The sequence below is a fragment of the Hirundo rustica genome, chromosome 1 (assembly GCF_015227805.2).
Source record: "Hirundo rustica isolate bHirRus1 chromosome 1, bHirRus1.pri.v3, whole genome shotgun sequence".
Classification (NCBI taxonomy): Eukaryota; Metazoa; Chordata; class Aves; order Passeriformes; family Hirundinidae; genus Hirundo; species Hirundo rustica.
The window spans coordinates 112,791,440-112,808,986 of NC_053450.1; the positions used below are offsets into that span (position 1 = coordinate 112,791,440).

Here is a 17,547-nt window from a genome sequence, read left to right on the forward strand (position 1 = left end):
TAAGTCACTAAATTGCATCTGTTGAAGAACAGCGACATTCTGCATTTCAAAGCTAGGTATATAAATCTCATCTATGTGGGGTTTTGTGTTCAGGTACGGTGTCTAATGTTACTCTTAGAACACTAAAAATACATAGTCCTTGATTCAAACCAAGACAACAGGTAGAAGATGTCTTAGCATGATGTCACAACAGGATAAGTAGAATGTCAAACGTTCTACTTCAGTGTAGGTTCTTGGTTATCATATTTCAGATACTGTAGCAAACTCGATTCTTTCTGAGTGGATTCTAGTTATTTATTCTGTTAAATTAATATGTAGTACTGGATTAACATCCTGCTTTGACTGATCTTAATGCTTTTTGAAAAACTCCACTGGCTTAGGTTGAGTTTCAGTAGTTGTTTTTCTTTTATTTGAGATACTTATGAATTTATTCACACCTAGTAATTTCTAAGAAGGGCAAAGGGGGCAGTTTAACCATTTTCTGATTTTCTATAATATGTCTTGAACAGCATGCATCTTAAGTTCTCTTCCTTGTTTATATAAGATAAATAATAGTTTCAAAAGCATGTTGTTTTTCATACAGATGGAAGAATGTAAAATATTTGCATTGGAAATACAGATAAATTGTGGATCATGGAAAATGTACTCCTTGTATTTTTTTGCATGGAGTTGAGAAATCCAATCCACCACTTGTCTGAAAACAGATCTTAAATCAGCTTAGGCTGGAAAAACACTGTTCTTTAGAATGCTTGAGGTATATTGGCTATATTGGTATATACTAACTGTTGACCAGTTCTAATTTATTATAAATCAGACGTTAATAAGTTGCTTACTTTATTTTGAACTTTACATTCAGTCTAGATAATTTTATTCTGTTCTTATTGTGGTTCCAGCTTTATTTCAGACAGAGCATGAGTCAAATAAGAAATATGCTCTGTGAAATGATTTGTCTTCTTGGCATGTGTTTAAAAAATATTACACATAGTTTATTCTTTGTTAAAGTAAAAAACTCCAAAATGAAAAAAAGTATAGCTGCTTCTTATTTAATTATTTTAATCATATTGAATAGGAAATTAATCTCAGAAAGTCATAAGGTAAAGTGTCCTTGTAGGTAATGTGAGTGATTTTTACAAATCAAAAATGAAACTAATCAGAAACATTATTGAACTAATATGATGAAAAAGCCTTGATAGATAGTAAAGCATTGTGCATTATAAAATACTCTTAATTTCAGTGTTGCAATATCTTTCCTTGACTTTAGGGAGAATATTTCAGAGGTGGAAGATTTGTTTTCATATCCCAGATCAACAGGTGCAAGAGAACTTTCAGGTTTACCAGAGTGCTCTTTGTTTAGTCTGATCACACTTTCTATAAATTTCCTAAGGCTTTGGTACTGTAAAATCTGAGTCTTCGTTCACAGAAAATACATGTGTAATTGGAGGGACCAAAAAGCAACCGAGCATTCCCTATTGCATGAATCATTAAACACTAGCAGCTCTTATCTTGTGATAGAATCACTTTTTTTTTAAGATATCTTATAATATTAGATGTAGTAAACTTTTTAAAAAAGATAAATCTCTTGCATGTATTAAGTATTTATGTTTTAAAAATTTTAAAGCACAGTTGGCAGTATTCTGAATTGTTCATGTTAAAAAATGAGCAAGCTGAATGAAATGTTGAAGTGGTTTCATGACATCAGAGATTTTTTCTTCTTGGCTAAGTTTGACAGCAGTGTTTACTTTTGAAATGGTAGCTTTCTGTGGTTGTGTGGTTTTCTCTGAATTGCAAGAGCATTTTTGCAGCTAAAGAATTTATCATGCCCATCATTTAAAGAGAGAATTTATCTGCTCACTCCGTTGGCTGCGCAGCTGCAACCCACTTGCAGTTGGTTTTGGAGACTTTGCTAAGTCCATCTTCCAGCTAGAGATGCCAGAAATACTCTGCTTGGAAAACATGGCCAGTGATAGGTAGTTTAAAAGAAAAAAATAGCTTTTTGTCAGTACAGATACGAGTTTTCCTATAGCTTTGTTTCTGTATGTATTTCATAGTTACTGCTCCCTAGCAATATGAAAACAAAAACACAAGTTTTGAGCCTCTCTTAAAGTGTATTTTTCTAACCTTTTTTTATAAATATTGCTATTTACTACTGCAAGCTTTTAAAATAAGCTCATTCTGTCAGAAAGTGGTGTTACAAAGCCTTGCATCCTTTGGATTCCTGTTTTGTGTTCCTGATCCCAGGTACCCAGGTCCTTTCATTCAGCTTCCTCTCATGGAAGAGACCCCCTTCATATCCTCATGTCCCTCCACTGTCTGCTGGCCTGGAAGGACTTGTCTTGCTGGTGGCAGCCACTTGCATGACTGGCCAGCTGGCAGGTCAAAAGAAGATACCACCACTTCAATTAAGTTTTAGCTTTTCCTTAGCTGTCGGTAAGGAGCAAAAAATAGTCAGGAGCTTCTAACCATAACTTTTTTATTCAAACATTTCTTTGCCAGATTTCACTGGGATTGATCCGTGGGTTCTGAGCAGGGAATGGGAAGACCGGGAGACAGACAACATGGTTGCAGAGCTTGTGCTCCTTTACAGTTCTGTAGCTTTAGAGAGTCTTTAGGGCTGCTTTTGACTGTGGTTTGATGTGTTGAAGGCAACCAAGACAGCATTAGAGGAGAATTTAATGTTGGTGTTTTCTGGGTGTTCTCGGTTTTTCATGGCAGTGGCGAGCAGGGAGTCAGCCAAGTGAAGTTCCTGCATAGGGTGTGCTCTTTGCATGCTCATACCCAGTTTTATTTTAGATGCAAAGTGCATATATATTTTTATGTATTTTTTATTTCTCTCCAATGCATTTGGAGAGAAAGGATTTCTGTAAATCAGAGAAAAAAAAAGATTCTCTTGTGAAGTTGTAGAATCACAGAACACTGTAAGTTGGAAGGGACCCACAAGGATCACGGGGTCCAACTCCTTAAGTGAAAGGCCCTTACAGGGACGGAACCCACAACCTTGGCATTAGCACCATGCTCTGACCAACTGAGCCAGTTTCAGGTTAAATTTAATAATCAGTGCAGCCATAAACACTGTGGTTAGACTTCTCCTTTTAGACACAGACTGTGTCTAAATGCTGTTTAACCCACTCTTTATCCCGCTTTTCCTTTGTGCAGTGATAAGGTGATTTTTCCTATTGAGTCTGTCCCTGCAGTAAATAGAGAATTCCAAAGCAGTAATGCTGTCATGTGGCTCAAAGATGAAGGACATGGATTCTGAAAATATATTTTGTTTGGTACTGTGTTTTAGAACTTACTTGTTGGATGAATACGATCGAGGGAATTCCATGTCACAATACACAGAGCTGCTCTCAAGAGATGAGTTGTAGTATGGAAAAGAAATGTTCCTTCTAAGTAGCTATCTCCTTCCTCTCTCAATGCTTAGGCCTGACATTAAGTTGTGGTATATGGATTATTTAGGGTTTTGACTGGGTGTTTGTTTGTTTGTTCTGGTGGTCACTTGGTGACAGATTCATTATGGTAACTTTTATTGAGGACAATCACAGCAAGGAGCATTTTATGTTAGTCTTCTTGAATATTTGACTCTCTTCTAGCGCTTCTTATTCTGTAAAACAGTCTTTAAGCACTGTGCTAAAACATATTTATGGTATAAAATACAGATTTTATTGAAGTATATTCTTCCCTAAGCTTGCGTTGTTAAAGGTAGAAAAAAGTCATGAGCCTGACTGAAATTGTTGGTTATTGCTAGAAACCTTATGTCTGACTAACCCAGGTTTGTTTCTTAATTACTTTCGTTTTCAGAATTGGTAAAGGATTTCAAGGTGTCGTGAAGAGGTGGGGATTTAAAGGTCAGCCTGCCAGCCATGGCCAGACAAAAACTCACAGACGACCTGGAGCAATATCTACCAATGTGAGGATTCTCATTTCCCATTAAAACATTCTTCAGTGTTTTTAGAGCAGCTTACTAAAACTGAACAAATGTACAATAGCTAGCTGCCACATTTACTCTGTGCTAGCAGGGAATCCCAGCAGCCAAGGAAGTTCAGAAACCTGTATAAGGAGCAATGCCTTGATTTGTGAATATTCTGTATTGCTGGTAAATGCACTATGTTATGAATATTCTGTGTTGCTGGTAAATGAGCTGTAATTGGCATATTTTGTAATATAGTGAGACTATTGTAAAATAGTCTTAATACTTCAAAGAGAGTTCTAAGAAGCTTTTATCACAACATTTATAGATTGGAAAGGATTTGCCTGCTGTTTTATCCTGCAGATATTGTACTGTTCTTTGGAACCCTGGTTCTTTTTATCACCTTGCCTGGCATGTGTAGCTGCTTAATGAACTGATCCCCATAATTTAGTTGGGAATTATTCCCAGAAGTGTGTAAGCTGCTCTGCATTTCTAAGCAGAGTAGAGTCATACTTTTACATTTCAAACTATAAATAATACTAGTATAAAAGCTCTTTAGCAGGTTAATTTTAGACTTTGTCTTATAAAGGCTGTACAATATTTAGACTGAACTAAGAGGAATTTTTTGCAAACTAATTAAGATCAACTGAGTCATAGTACTGAACATGAAGTGTCTGTAAATTTCTTAAAGAAATTAAAATATAAAAAAGGATTAATAATGCTCAAGAGAATAGTAAAAGCAAAAAAGCAACAGTCAATGGAGTTTGAGTAACTGAGAGTGTAAAAGCATGTTTTACTGATTTATAGTCCTCAGTTTCAGCTGGAAAAAGAATTCAACAGCTGGCACTTGTTTTCACTGAAGAATGTAAATATTTGAACACTAAACATGATTTTAGCAGATGGTTTTCACCATTACAAAATAACCCCTCTTTACTTTTCTTTAAATTAGAATTTCCTAAGCAGTAATGTTGCATGTAATTTCACAAAGTATATGGAATGAAAAATGATACTGGAAATAAGTATGATGGGAAGGGAAGGAAAGAAGATGAAAGGATGCAAGGGAAAAAACAATGCCTTGATAGAATATCCCCATTTATGGTTGGCCATATTGGACATTTTTGGAATCCAAGTTTGTTCAGTAGAGAATCCTCTCCCTAGAACTGCATTGCAACTGATTTCCTGAAATCATGATTTTCACAGGAATTAAGAAGAACCCCAAGAAACATTAGTAATAAGTAACAGAGAGGTGCAGGATGCAAATCCCTTGATAACAGTGTAGAGTTGAAAATTATTGCGCTTACTCTTGCCTTTTTCCCCATCTTTGTTGTCCATCTTATGCCCAGCCAATCAAAAATGGGGTACAGAAACTAAAGAATACTGGGGAGTGGAATTAAAAATTTCATTCTCAAGAATTCACATGTTAAAAAAGATCTGATTGACATCAGTGTAAAATCTTTTTGATTAGGGGAGGAGAGAAGCTACTCTGTGTGTGGGTGTGGGTGTGGGTGTGGGTGTATATATATATATAAACTTTGTGATTGTGGTCAAGTATTTCAGAACACATGTAGAGTAAATCCTAACCTCTGGCAGGAGGTTTTTAAAATGCTTATCAGGATTACTTTTTTTTTTTTGATGTTATATATTTTCAGCTTTGGAAATATTAGTATATTTTCTCTGGTGCACCTCTTGTGTTTGTTAGTATACCTTTTGTCGTTAACGTGGTGGTTTTGGCCTTGTTTTTATCTAGAAAGCTGCCAAAGTTTATCTTGGAAAGAAAATGCCTGGTAAAATGGGTAACATCTACCGGACATCTTTGGGATTAAAGGTGAGTGTGTGTATAAGGTGGTGGCATTGCCTAGCAGTGGTGTCCTGTCTGTCATCTCTGCCAGAATCCAGACAGCAGCACAGCATCTTGAAGTACGCAAGCTAGAAAGACCAGAGAGCAAATGTGTTCTACTATTCTCTTGTGATTTACAAATAATTTATCTGAGCATCCTTTGTGTTTGTGGTACCATGGGAACTGGGATTTTGGGTGATACTTCCACATCCAGTGTGTTTTTCACATCCCTTGACTTCTGCCTTTGAAGAAGGAAAACAACCATGCTTTTGGTGGCTTTAGTTAATGTCTCCATGCCTATTCCGTTGTTCATACCCAATCCAAATCTGTGTTGTTTGAAGCTCTAACTTGATCATGGCCTTTCACTTTCATGTGCAAAAAAGGTTCTTTCCTGATTCTGATCTGTGAGTAGCTACAGCAGCTCCTGAGCTATTAAAGCAACTCTGTCTCTGCAGTTTGCACAAAAAGCATATTGACCTGTAGTTTGCTAAAAAGTGCTGCTGCTGTTCTCAGTTTGCTACAACTAATTTTTTGTAGCAGAAAATGTGTGTACTCAGTTGAGCACCTGATTGAGTTAAGAAATTAACATGGTCACAGGAACATTTTCATGAGAACATTTATTTTACTTTGTCACCTGTGATGTATTTCATGTTTTTCGACATGTTGCAGTTAGAGGGAAAAGAGACCTAGGAGTTTTGATTAGTGTTTTACTGAACAAAGAGCTGCTTTACCAAATACAGCCTGGTCACCAGCCCTTTAAAACTGTTTCTGCCTCTTGCATTAGGGAGCTTTGCACCCAGAGTGGCATGTGAGGGAATTTTGTGGCAATTTTTAAGGCCTGTGCAGAACATTCTTACTCGGTTTGGGCTTTGCTAGACTACTGTTTGTAAAACTGGAAATAGTCTCTAAACAGGTCTCAATGTCTGATATTTTGTTTCTGTCTCCTAGGTGTGGAGGATCAATACAAAACATGACATTATTTATGTAAATGGGTCTGTTCCAGGTCACACCAATTGTCTGGTGAAGGTATGTTTGCTAGTTTCAGTACTGGTATTGGTGACTCCTAAGCTCTCTACAAATCAATTTACAAATGGAGAAACACTGGTAGGATGCAATTTTAATTCCTCCTGACAAATCTTGTACTGTTGAATCAAAGGGCAGTGGAATCAGATCTGTGAAAAAGCGTGGTCAGCCGGGGCAGAGGGCACCCTGAGTGGGTACCCTCAGTAGGGTGCTCTAAATGGCTCCTTTTTAGATTGGCACCCATGTACCTTTTATCCACCAGCACAGTGGCTGAACCCTGTGGTAAATGTCTGCGGGCTGTGTCCATCCCCTTTGAATGCTCACATGAGCCCATAACTTGGTGGTGAGATTTCCAGAATGTTATTTAAGTGTTGTGTTCATGAACAGAGATACACAGCAAGTCCTGCTTTAGAGGTTATTTAAAGCATTCTCGTACCCAGTAGCAGTTACCTTTCCAAGGAGCAGTTGAGGGACAGGAAGAGACAGCTGGAGTTCACAATGAAGATCTGAGATCCCTTTGGAATCAGTATAATTGTGCCAGTGGTATTTTCTGTGGCAGTCTTCAGGATTAATTTCAAATTTCATGGAGATTGTTTCAGTTTTCCATAGACAGTCTTGAAACAATGAAGAGTCTAATAAGCGCTCTTTATGATGTAAATAATTCACATCAAAGAAAGAAAAGGACTCTTTAGGGGTAGTTTTCAAAGTAGATTTTTCTTTCTAATTAGGTATATTCTACACACCTGCAACCACCACTTATTGGAGGAAATTGTTTCCATTCTGACTGAATAGAGTGCAGGGTATCAAATGTCTGCTGTGAAGGACTATAAAGAGTTTGGTATGCAAGTACCTGTGTATCTGACAGTTTTAAATCCTTGGAAGTATTGCAGGGATTTAAATAGTTCAGGACATGGAAAGTTGAACAGTTCATCAAATTCAGATGTTTTCAAATGGTTTATTATCTTCTTCTGTTTTACTGTGGATATCCAGTTCTTTTCTCTTAGTTGTGGAGCAGAACTCTCCTGCTACTGGGCCTTACGTACAAGCAGCCTTGCTTTTAAATAGGTATTTTACCCATAGAAAAATGATGTTTCTCTCACTACAAATAAGGCCTTTTTTTCCCGGGCAAAGTAACTCTAAACTGTTTTTATTTTCATTTCCAGCCTAAGCCTGCAGAATACATTACACATTTCTCTTCCAATATAGTGAAAACTGGTTAAGAGATGTCCAGGAAAAGTAGTTTTCAGGACAACTTCTGCAAAATTACTGGGCATGACATCAATTACATAGTATTAAGAGTGTAGTTCAGCTGGCTTTTCATCTCTATATTGGACTGAATAACCTTTTCTTAACTGTGTTTGAAGTATTTCTTTTCTAATCCTGAAGCATGAAGCTGGTTGCTCTATGTCAGTCTGAAATTTAATTAAGTGGGAATTTACTTTAGGATGTTAGTTTCAAATTATAATGTATGCATACAAGCAGCATAATGTAGCTGAAAAATTGAGAATGTTCGATGCCCAGACTGTATTCTTTGATCTTAATAGTTCTCTTAAGCAGGAGTTAATTGTTGGAAAAGATCATGTGTTGTTTTCCTAGTCATGCTGTTAAAATCCACACCTGGTGGCAAATGCAGGTAGACATCTCACATATTTTATCTCTAAGGATGCAACATCTTATGAGGCCACAGACATTGAATACAGTACCTGTTTTTACCAGATTAAAACTTTCATTCTAACTAGACTGAATAAACTAATTTCTATTTCTGATTTTAAGTGAGTTAAGAAAACAAATGTTTATTACACACCTGTAATATAAATTGTTTTTAAAAACAAAACTGTGTGTGTTAATACTGCAAGTTCTTACGTACACCATGAAGATCTCGTTGAAACAAATCATTCTTCCCTTGCTGATCAGACACTGAGCACTCTGCTTGGAGAAGAACAGCCATGGGAAGAAGGAGGCTTTGCTTCCTTTAGAGCTCCTTGCTTAAGATAATAGAGTATGTGAAAGACCTTGACCAAAGTGCTCTGCACTCAAACTTCCATGACATTTAATAGTAGATAACACTGCTTGAGATAAAGACACAGCAGTAGGTATTATTGCTATTAAGAAATAGGTTCCCAAAAATTGCTTCCAGTCTTACTTGGAGATTGAGGGCAGTATGTTATAAGCAGCATTACATTCCAGTTCCTTGAGCTGGTGGATCCATTCTGTGGCTTTTTCCTTGCGTGAGCCATATGAAGTACATTACATTCATTTTTTCCCTTATTTTTTCAAATGTATCTGCAAAGAGTAGAAAAGGCTTTAATTATAAAATCAGGCAAAGTAACACTATTTGGTTTTCTAATTTCTGGGGTTTTTTCTCCATTAATCTTGCTGCACTCATCTGTGGTGTTATTAGCTTGCCTTACACCTTTCTTCCAGCATGTTTTCTTGTTTGCTTATAGACATCGACTTCCAATATATTGCTGTACATTTGTTTGGATCTGTAGTTGGGGAGAGGAATTATGGGATATTTGCTGTTGTAATTACTGTTCATTCCACTAAATACCTGCCTTTAATTTAGTAGGAATAATGTCTAGGGAATTTGCATCCGTGTGTCTTTGAGCTCGAATGAAATATTGCATAACACTTTTCCTCTTTGTGTGCCTCCAAGGGGAAGACATTTGTGTTCAGTACCCACTCTATGTTGCTTGGTAACCATTAAAACCATAGTGCACCTTTAGAGCATATATTTATTTTGTACGTTGTATTTTTGGAAACTTTGTGCATCAGCACTGTATTCAGACAGAGATGAAGCACTTAAATTTTTCAAGTTTTGTTTTCAGCAGAATAAAATTGCAGAATACTAGGATTGATGGATTTCTGGTTTTAATTAGAATCAGCTTTCATTTGATATTGCACACTGAAGTATGCAGGTAAATAACTGACATCAGTAATGTTTCTAGCCAACTGAAAAACTAATGAAAAAAGCTTACTTTAGCATGGATTTTTTTCTCAGTTGCAAGGTCTGATAAAATTAAGAAACTTTAGCAACGTGCTGGCATGCACAGAGTTCTTCTGTTACCAGAGTAACATTGCAGAGTAAGCATTTGTAAAATTTGTGTGTTGGGCCTATCAAGATATCCTGCCTCAGAAAACACCTGTTTCTTTCTGGGCTACCTCCTTGGATTGCAGAGCCTGTAGCTGCCATCTGTAACAGCTTTCTCTTTCTAAAGGTCATGGCTCTGGATTGCTCTCCCAAGTGTATTACCAAAAAGTTCTCTCTTTTGTCATTCAAGAGAGATGCACAAAACTTAAATCCCTTTTTAAGCAGGTGCCTTATAGTGGAGGGTAATATACTATATTGTAATTCACAGTGTTATACTTTGTCTTTGATAGTGTTTTATATCTGCCCTAATTTTAAGGCACTTGATTTTCTTAGGATATTCAGTGTTGATAATTTTGAGTATATCACTTGTAGTGAAGGCAAAAATTCTGGCAAATCTTGTAGTCCATAGGAGTTGCTTAGCAAGTCAGATACTGAACTGTCCTGTTTGTATGCTAGACCTCAGTTAAACTGAAGTATACAAGTTGCTTTAGTATGATGTTTCACTTGAGCTAGTAACTCAAGTCTTGAGATTCCTAATTTCCGGACTTCCCAGTGTTACTGTGCTGTGTTTCTAGCTGGTGATACCTGGGTTAGGTGCACTCTGCTCAAGTTGAGGATATGCAGGAATAGTTTGACGCCTTCAGTTCTTTCATGTTTTCTGTCCTGTGCCTTGGGCCTCATTCATAGAGTTGTGTGGAGATTTGCAGGGGGTTTTGTGTGGTTGGGTTATTTTTTAAGTCAGAATAAGGCTGGTCAGAAACAGATATAATTCTTGGGCTCAATTTTTATGTCTAGCTTCAAAAATAGCAGAGAAGCTGAGTTAGGTCATGTGTGACGCCTGGGGAGCTTATTTCTAATAATTTTCTCTAAACACATTTTTATGTTTAGCAAATAGCTTCCATTGTTTGCTGTGGTTGCTAGCACAGCCTGAGGCCCTGCTACTCTACAGATGTGAGTTGTGACTTAAGCATCGGTTTTTAACGCTTATTTAAGACCACATTAAGCTTTTTGTGGTGATAGATTTCTGAGACAGATTTGTGTTTGTTTTTACTACCCATTGTGCTGTCAGTAGAGGGGACATACATAAGTGCAGTTTATTAATTGTCTGCAAAACCCTTTATGACTGTCCTAAAGATTTAGTGGCAAAAAACCAACCAGTTCCAATTTCAGCTTTCTCTAGTATTTTTCTTAATAAAATGACCTGTCAGAGAATACACTGTAGTGGTTATACCATCATCTGTATATACCATCTATCTGTGGTATAGTCTGCTGTAATATATAGTGCTATTAACACAGCAGTTGAATAAGTCAAGCATTTATTATATGAGGTATGTAGCAAATGCTTTTATGGATTGCAGTAACAGTTTGGACTATGAGCTTGATTCCTTCCGTGGAGGAGAGCCAAATTCACTGAATTTTAGTAACACAGCATGAAAACTTCCTCCTTTATTAGGGATGTTCTTAGAAGGTTAGTAGGAGAGCAGGAAGAGCTGTGCTGAGTCACCTGCACTTCTTTTCTGTGTACATGCTCATACAGACACATGCTGCTGCTGCTGCTGCACACCGGTGAACCCCTTTATACCACTGTGAAATTATTGTTCAGGAATCTGAGATAAGAGGTACAGGAAACCTTTGGTATGCTGGCCATTTCATAAATGTAAAGGGAGTAATTAAATAATTCTCTTGAGAAGACAGATAAATCATACCATGTTTTAGTTGCTAATCGATACTTTCAGGTGTAAAATGAAGTTGAGTTCTTCCTTTAAACAGTAATTATAATGATAATACCCAGTAATAGACTAATAATGTCTAACTTTTTTAAATTTCAAGGAGAAAGAGTTTTATTTAGTTTGCTAGTGATGCTCTAAGATAGCACTTTTTTGCTTTAAATTGCATTTGAAAGCTATGAGTGTAGAAGAAGATGGAAAAGACCAGGAGTTTCACCAGTCAAAAGAGATACTGCATCAATTATACCAATCAAAAAAAAAAAGAAGAAGCTATCAGAAGAAAACTATTTTAACATCAGATGTGGCCTGTGCTTCTGGGATCTGTCAAACTTCTGAGGAGTTCAGAAAGGGCAAAATGAAACAGTGTTGTACTCCTCTGAGAGCAGCAATGGTCTCTTGGAGATCTTTCATGAGAATCTTAAAACTATTTCAAGAATTCTCCACATCACATTGGAGATACTATGTCCAAAATGCCCTTTGGCATTTATATGTAATTCATACAACTTTTAAGTCTGGGCAATAATCTTAAATTTATTTAGATAAACTAATGCTGGACTAAGATTAGACTGTTGAATTTGCCTTCAGTTAGCAGCAGATGTCTTACTGCTAAATCTTGTCATAAGAAATTGTTTTAAGAAGAAATGGAGAAAAAGAAAATAGGAGGAAAACAAACATTTCAATTCCTTTCATTTTCTGGGTGTCCAGAGCTGCCTGCAGTGACACAGCCTATATGTAACAGCACATACTATTTCATTATGAAAATAATCAAAAATAACAAAAAACTAGACATGAAAAACATTTAAATAAGATATACATTAAATGAGTAGGTTATCATAAATAAAATAATTTATTGTAATCTTTCTAATACTAACTCATGTAGGGATCATTGGGGGGGTTGCTGTTGACAGAGAAAGCTTTTGTTGTGTAATAGGATTAGAGATTAAAGGAGAAATTAGCAAGGGAAATAATAGATAACCAGTGAAGCGGTTAAAATGTGGTTTCATATAGTAAAAGAGACAGCCACAGTGTATTGAAAGGGAAGGATGACACCTCTGAAGATGCTATCCTTCAGGTGGCATTGCTGAAGCTCTCTGAACTAGTTTCTTCTGAACTCACTGTTCCTGGAGCTGTTGCAGCAGAGGTCTGTGGACTTGGACCTTAGCCTAGTTCATTCCATCCAGATATGCAGTGTAAATTGGAAAGTACAGGTCTGGCAGTTCACAAGAGAACACTTCTGTAGAAGAGGAAGGATCTACTTGAAAAGCTACTTAGCCATTCTAACCAGTGCAACATGTTGAGCCCCTCATCCCCTCATTCTTAGCAAAAGGTTCTCTTTTGTTTATCAAGCCTGCCCTTAAAAAAATATTGGAATGTCAAATTTATTGTACATGCCATCTGCAGGAATTCTCATGGACTTTGGGAAAGATTCAAGTAATAGTAGATATGAATTTGGTAAATACAGTGCTGTCAGAACAGAGCATTCAGTGAGCATAATTTTTTAAATTTAATTTTTGGCATAAATCAGAATTGTCCTATGTGAGGTCTTTGTCCAACCGAATAAGAACAAGCATCCTGTTCTTTAAAAGCCCACCAAAAACTGAGAGGAAGAGCTTATCTTCCCTCTACTAAAATTTTGTCTAATCTATTTGCACTTTTTTTAATCCACTTGAGTATAGTGCCTGAAAGGGATTATTACAGCTCAGGAGGAAGATCATATGTAACAATATAGAAAAGAATAATTTAATTTTAAATCAAATTTAAGAATTTGTAGCTCTTTTTTTTGTTCAGAGATACCAGCCTTCTATCTGCTACCACAGACAAACTGCTTTTTGCTGATAATTCTAGCTACTAATTTTCTTCCAGGATTGGAGTTTCAGAGGCTAGATTTTAAATCTTTCCACATGCAGAGAGGTCAGTAAAGGAATTTCTCTGTGGCACCATGGTTCTTGCAAATGAACTGTTTTAGAGGCTCATGTTCAGCAAACTAAGGTACCGATTCCTGAGTGAAAAATTTTAGATGTTTAACTCTGCAGTCACTGAACAGCTCTGCAATAGCCAGAGGGATTCAGTACAACACACTCACATATCTTTGCAAAATTAGTTGCTATAATTAGTTTGCATCGCGCATACAAACGCGTGTCTTGTTTGTTGAAGAGGTAATTACGCAGCATAATACAGCTTGGAATGTCATGTAGGAACATGCTGTGGGGAGTAAGCACTGTTGAAACAGGCTATACTTCTATTTTAATAACGTTTTAAAACATTGAGCAATGAATTCATATGAGTGGGTTTTGATTCACTGTAAAGACAAATTCTCTTGGAATTTTTTTTTTTGTTTAGTTTTGCTGATTTTTTAATTCTCTTTAAGGATGGGTGCAAAATGTTGAATTCAATAGCTAGGGTTGATGTTAAAGTAACTGATGATTATACCTGGAATTCTTTAAACAAGTGCAATGTGAATGTTGGGTTTTTCTTATGCATGCAAGCTGAGTTCTTTAAATTCTAGTGTATCACTGTCTGAAAATCTTCTGTAAGATTTATTAACTGTACTCTACCCCTTCCTGCTTTTCAGGTCAGAGATAGCAAATTGCCTACTTACAAGGACTGCAATAAAAATCCTCCATTCCCTACATTTTTTGCTGATGGAGATGAAGAGCTGCCAGAAGACCTTTTTGATGAGGAGATTTTCCAGTTCACAGATCCATCTGTCACGTTCACATAATGTTCCTCGCATCTTTGAAAACACAGTTTTGTTATTTTCGTGTACATTGCAATGCTGTATAAAAGTAAACCCATGAATTGTAGTCTGGCCAACTGACTTAAACACTTCAGGTGTTCTGGTCATTTTGGTCAGGTAATCAGATTTCTCACTGTCAGTCTCAAACCTGTACTTAAAGCAACAGATGGGTCTGAGGGACAGGTTGTAAAGCATACCAAACTGTATGTCTTCAGTGACCTGTTGTCCACTGCCTCAGGCTGTGAAAACCTACACAATCCTGAAAAACGTTTTTCTTTGAAGATGGTTCCAGTTCATTTTCTCAATGTGAACAAATTATATTTCTTTTTTATGTAAAGTATGCTGGGCAACTCTGATCAATCAGAAAAAGGTTCCAAATCTGCCTTGGCATCTGAGGTGGGCAAGATCCATGAGTAGTAATCCAAAATAAAACAAGAAAATGAATGAGCATTGTTTTGCAGAATGAGTTTGTTTTGCTTCCTTTTATCCAGAGCTCTTTCTCTCCATTTGCCTTTGTGTTTAATGCAGCAGATACCAAGCAGATTTTCTAGAGGAGGGTGGTGGTGACCATGAGTAGGGTGAGGGCGTGTTCGGGTGGGAAACATTAAGTAACAAAGCAGCTCTAGGACTGCAGGGGCCACCTGTTTGTCACCTCTGCTGACAGCTTGTTCTGAACTTCACAGAGGGTCCCTTGAATGCTCTCTGGAGAAGTCTCTGCATCTACCATGGTCTTTGTATTGGATTCTTAGGCTGTTTCAAAGAAAAGAGGCCAAATATGAGGGATTTGTCTTTATGGCAGTGCTCATTTTTCTCTTCTACCCCACCTTTTAATAGTAACTGGGATCATGCCCCTTCCACATTAATTTTGCATGATTAACCATTTATAAGATTGATCTTTGGGATTCTGTAAATCCTCTCACATACAGAAGTACCTTCATAACTGTCAGTGGGGTCTGAGCGCTTTATTCTCAAGCCCTGCAGTAGTTCAATAATTTGCATACCCTGTTACCGCTAATACCCTGGCAGTGCTGTCTCCTCATCTTTGCAGCTTCCTCACAAGCTGTGAGCTCGAAGGAAGTTTATGGAAGTGCATTAAGGTGAGCTCTGTCAGATAATATTTCAGTGTGGGGAAAATCAACAAAGTACTTCAATTCCTTTTTCTTTGGTAAGAGAACTTTTCCTTTTCTGGCAAAAAAAGTGAAATTCCAATGATCTGATTGTGTTGCTCCAGGGAATGACTGCAGCCATTCAGGTAACGCTGTAGTTAATGTTTCCTTACATTTGCTCAGTTTTAAAGTTGCAGTTGAAGCCAATATTCTGTCAGAGTAATCTCTGCAGTTTAGATTCTGAAATGTATGCTGGGTATGAGCTGTATGATTTTTGGAGGTGCTGCTTATTCAGGTCTCATTTGTACTGAGTTGTGCAGGTGAAACCTTTTCCATCTTTATCAGGAGTGCTTGAACATCAAAGACAAGAGCTTTCATAGCTCAACTACAGACTGATGTCCCAAAGTATTTTCTGTAGAGCAAATGCAGTGGGATGGCTAAGATCTGCTGATGTGAGCTCAGAGTAGTGCAACTCAGATTGGAACATAAACATCCATTAGACCCATTCTTCATCAGGCATTGGAAGGCTTATGGTGTTTTAATTTTCCTTATTGTTCCCATCTCTGTTTTCTGCTCTTCTGAGTAAAGAGGGGACTTTGAGTAGGAGAAAGCCAGGCTGAATATATTTCAAGGAGCAAAATTGTTCATAAGTGTAATGGCACCAAATGCTTTAAGCCCACCTACAAGTTTGTTCTTAGAAAAGGCTGAGGATGTTTAATGAACTATATTTAGACATTATCAAAGGTGTTGGAGTTGAATATTTATTCTTCAGTGTGGGCAAAGGTTGTGGCTAATCGAGATGTGCTCTTAAGCTTCACATAAAAGACAAAATTAGGCAAATATCAAGTCCTCGTGTCTCAGATGAGCCAAGAGTTTCTCATGCAAAAGAATGTGGTAATTTTTGTTAAAAGGCAGACCAAGGGCTCTGTTGCAAGTAGATGTATCTGTGTTTTGTTGCTGTGTCTGAGTAAAGACAGTTTAGAGCCATCAGGCAACAATTGCTCAGGCAAGCAACAACAGCAACAAAAATAAGTTCTTATTCCATATTACCTGAGTTATTAAAGAAGAAGGAACTGAACATGTTACCAGAAGTCTGAATGCTGTAGGACAACATCCTACCCAATGTTGGGAGATGTTATGCTGCCCAAGGAAGTTACTGCTGGCAAGCTCTGCTGCCAGTGCCATAATTTGTGAAGGTTGCTGCAAGGTCTCCCCCAATCCTTCTCTCCAGGCTGAAGAACCACAGGTGTCTCAGCCTGTCTTCATAGGAGAGGTGCTCCAGCATCTGATCACCTCTGTGGCCTTTTTCTGGAGTCAGTCTAGGAGTTCATTCCGTGCCCTTGTGCTGTGGTCGAGGTATTGATCTGGGGTTTGCATGTCCAAGAGCTCGTTAACCATCTGCTTGTGCTGTTTGTGTTTGTTTGAGTTAGCAGGGTGTTTTTAACGTCAGGAACATGCTGCTCTGGAGGAGGATATAGGGTTAAGCCTTAGCTGTATCTGTGGCTTCATGGCGTGACTGCTTTCAAAAATAAATACTGTTCAATAATAACCCCTCTCAGTGGTTCTGTAATAGTACGTGAATAAACAGTGTCAAGCTTACAATGTAAGTTGAAGGTAAAAAGACAGCAGGAAGAGGAAATCAAAACACTCATGTATCACTTGACAACATAATTGCAGCCATTGATGATAAACAAGGAGAGTTTATTTCTCTTGAAATAACATACTTTCAAATACCATTGCTCTGTCTTTATATGAGACCAATAAACATTTTTGTTGGCTATTTTCACTTCATGTGGAAAAATGTGGTTTGCTCTGTTAGTGTTTAACAAATATTCTAGTAAACTGGAGGGGTGATAAGAGCTTATGTGTAAAATTCCACCCTCCTTACTGTTTCCTTGCTGAATTACGGAAGTCCTGGAGGACTTTGATGATCCTAGAGGCCTTTGCCAACGTTGAAGACTCTGTGATTGAAAGAAAAGAAAACTGATGAGGATGTGAAGTGTAGGGGGGCTGATGTACATGACCCAAACCCCAATCAGAAGCTTCCTGCTGGCAGCCTGGTGCCAGCCCTGTGTTTGTGAGCTCCAGCACAGGCTCCCCTGAATGCCACAGTGAATAC

At 37.5% G+C, this 17,547-nt stretch overlaps 1 protein-coding gene across 1 annotated transcript in view; it reads left to right on the forward strand.

Moving 5' to 3' along the window:
- The window catches only part of MRPL3 (mitochondrial ribosomal protein L3), a 30,151-nt gene extending 13,174 nt beyond the window's left edge, over window positions 1-16,977 (forward strand). Inside the window, exons 7-10 of the mRNA XM_040077300.2 lie at window positions 3,799-3,907; window positions 5,655-5,732; window positions 6,693-6,770; window positions 14,158-16,977. Of these exons, the coding sequence (XP_039933234.1) occupies window positions 3,799-3,907; window positions 5,655-5,732; window positions 6,693-6,770; window positions 14,158-14,307 (415 nt within the window). The 3' untranslated portion in view covers window positions 14,308-16,977. The remainder of the gene's footprint in view (window positions 1-3,798; window positions 3,908-5,654; window positions 5,733-6,692; window positions 6,771-14,157) is intronic.
- The last annotated feature ends 570 nt before the right edge of the window (window positions 16,978-17,547 follow it).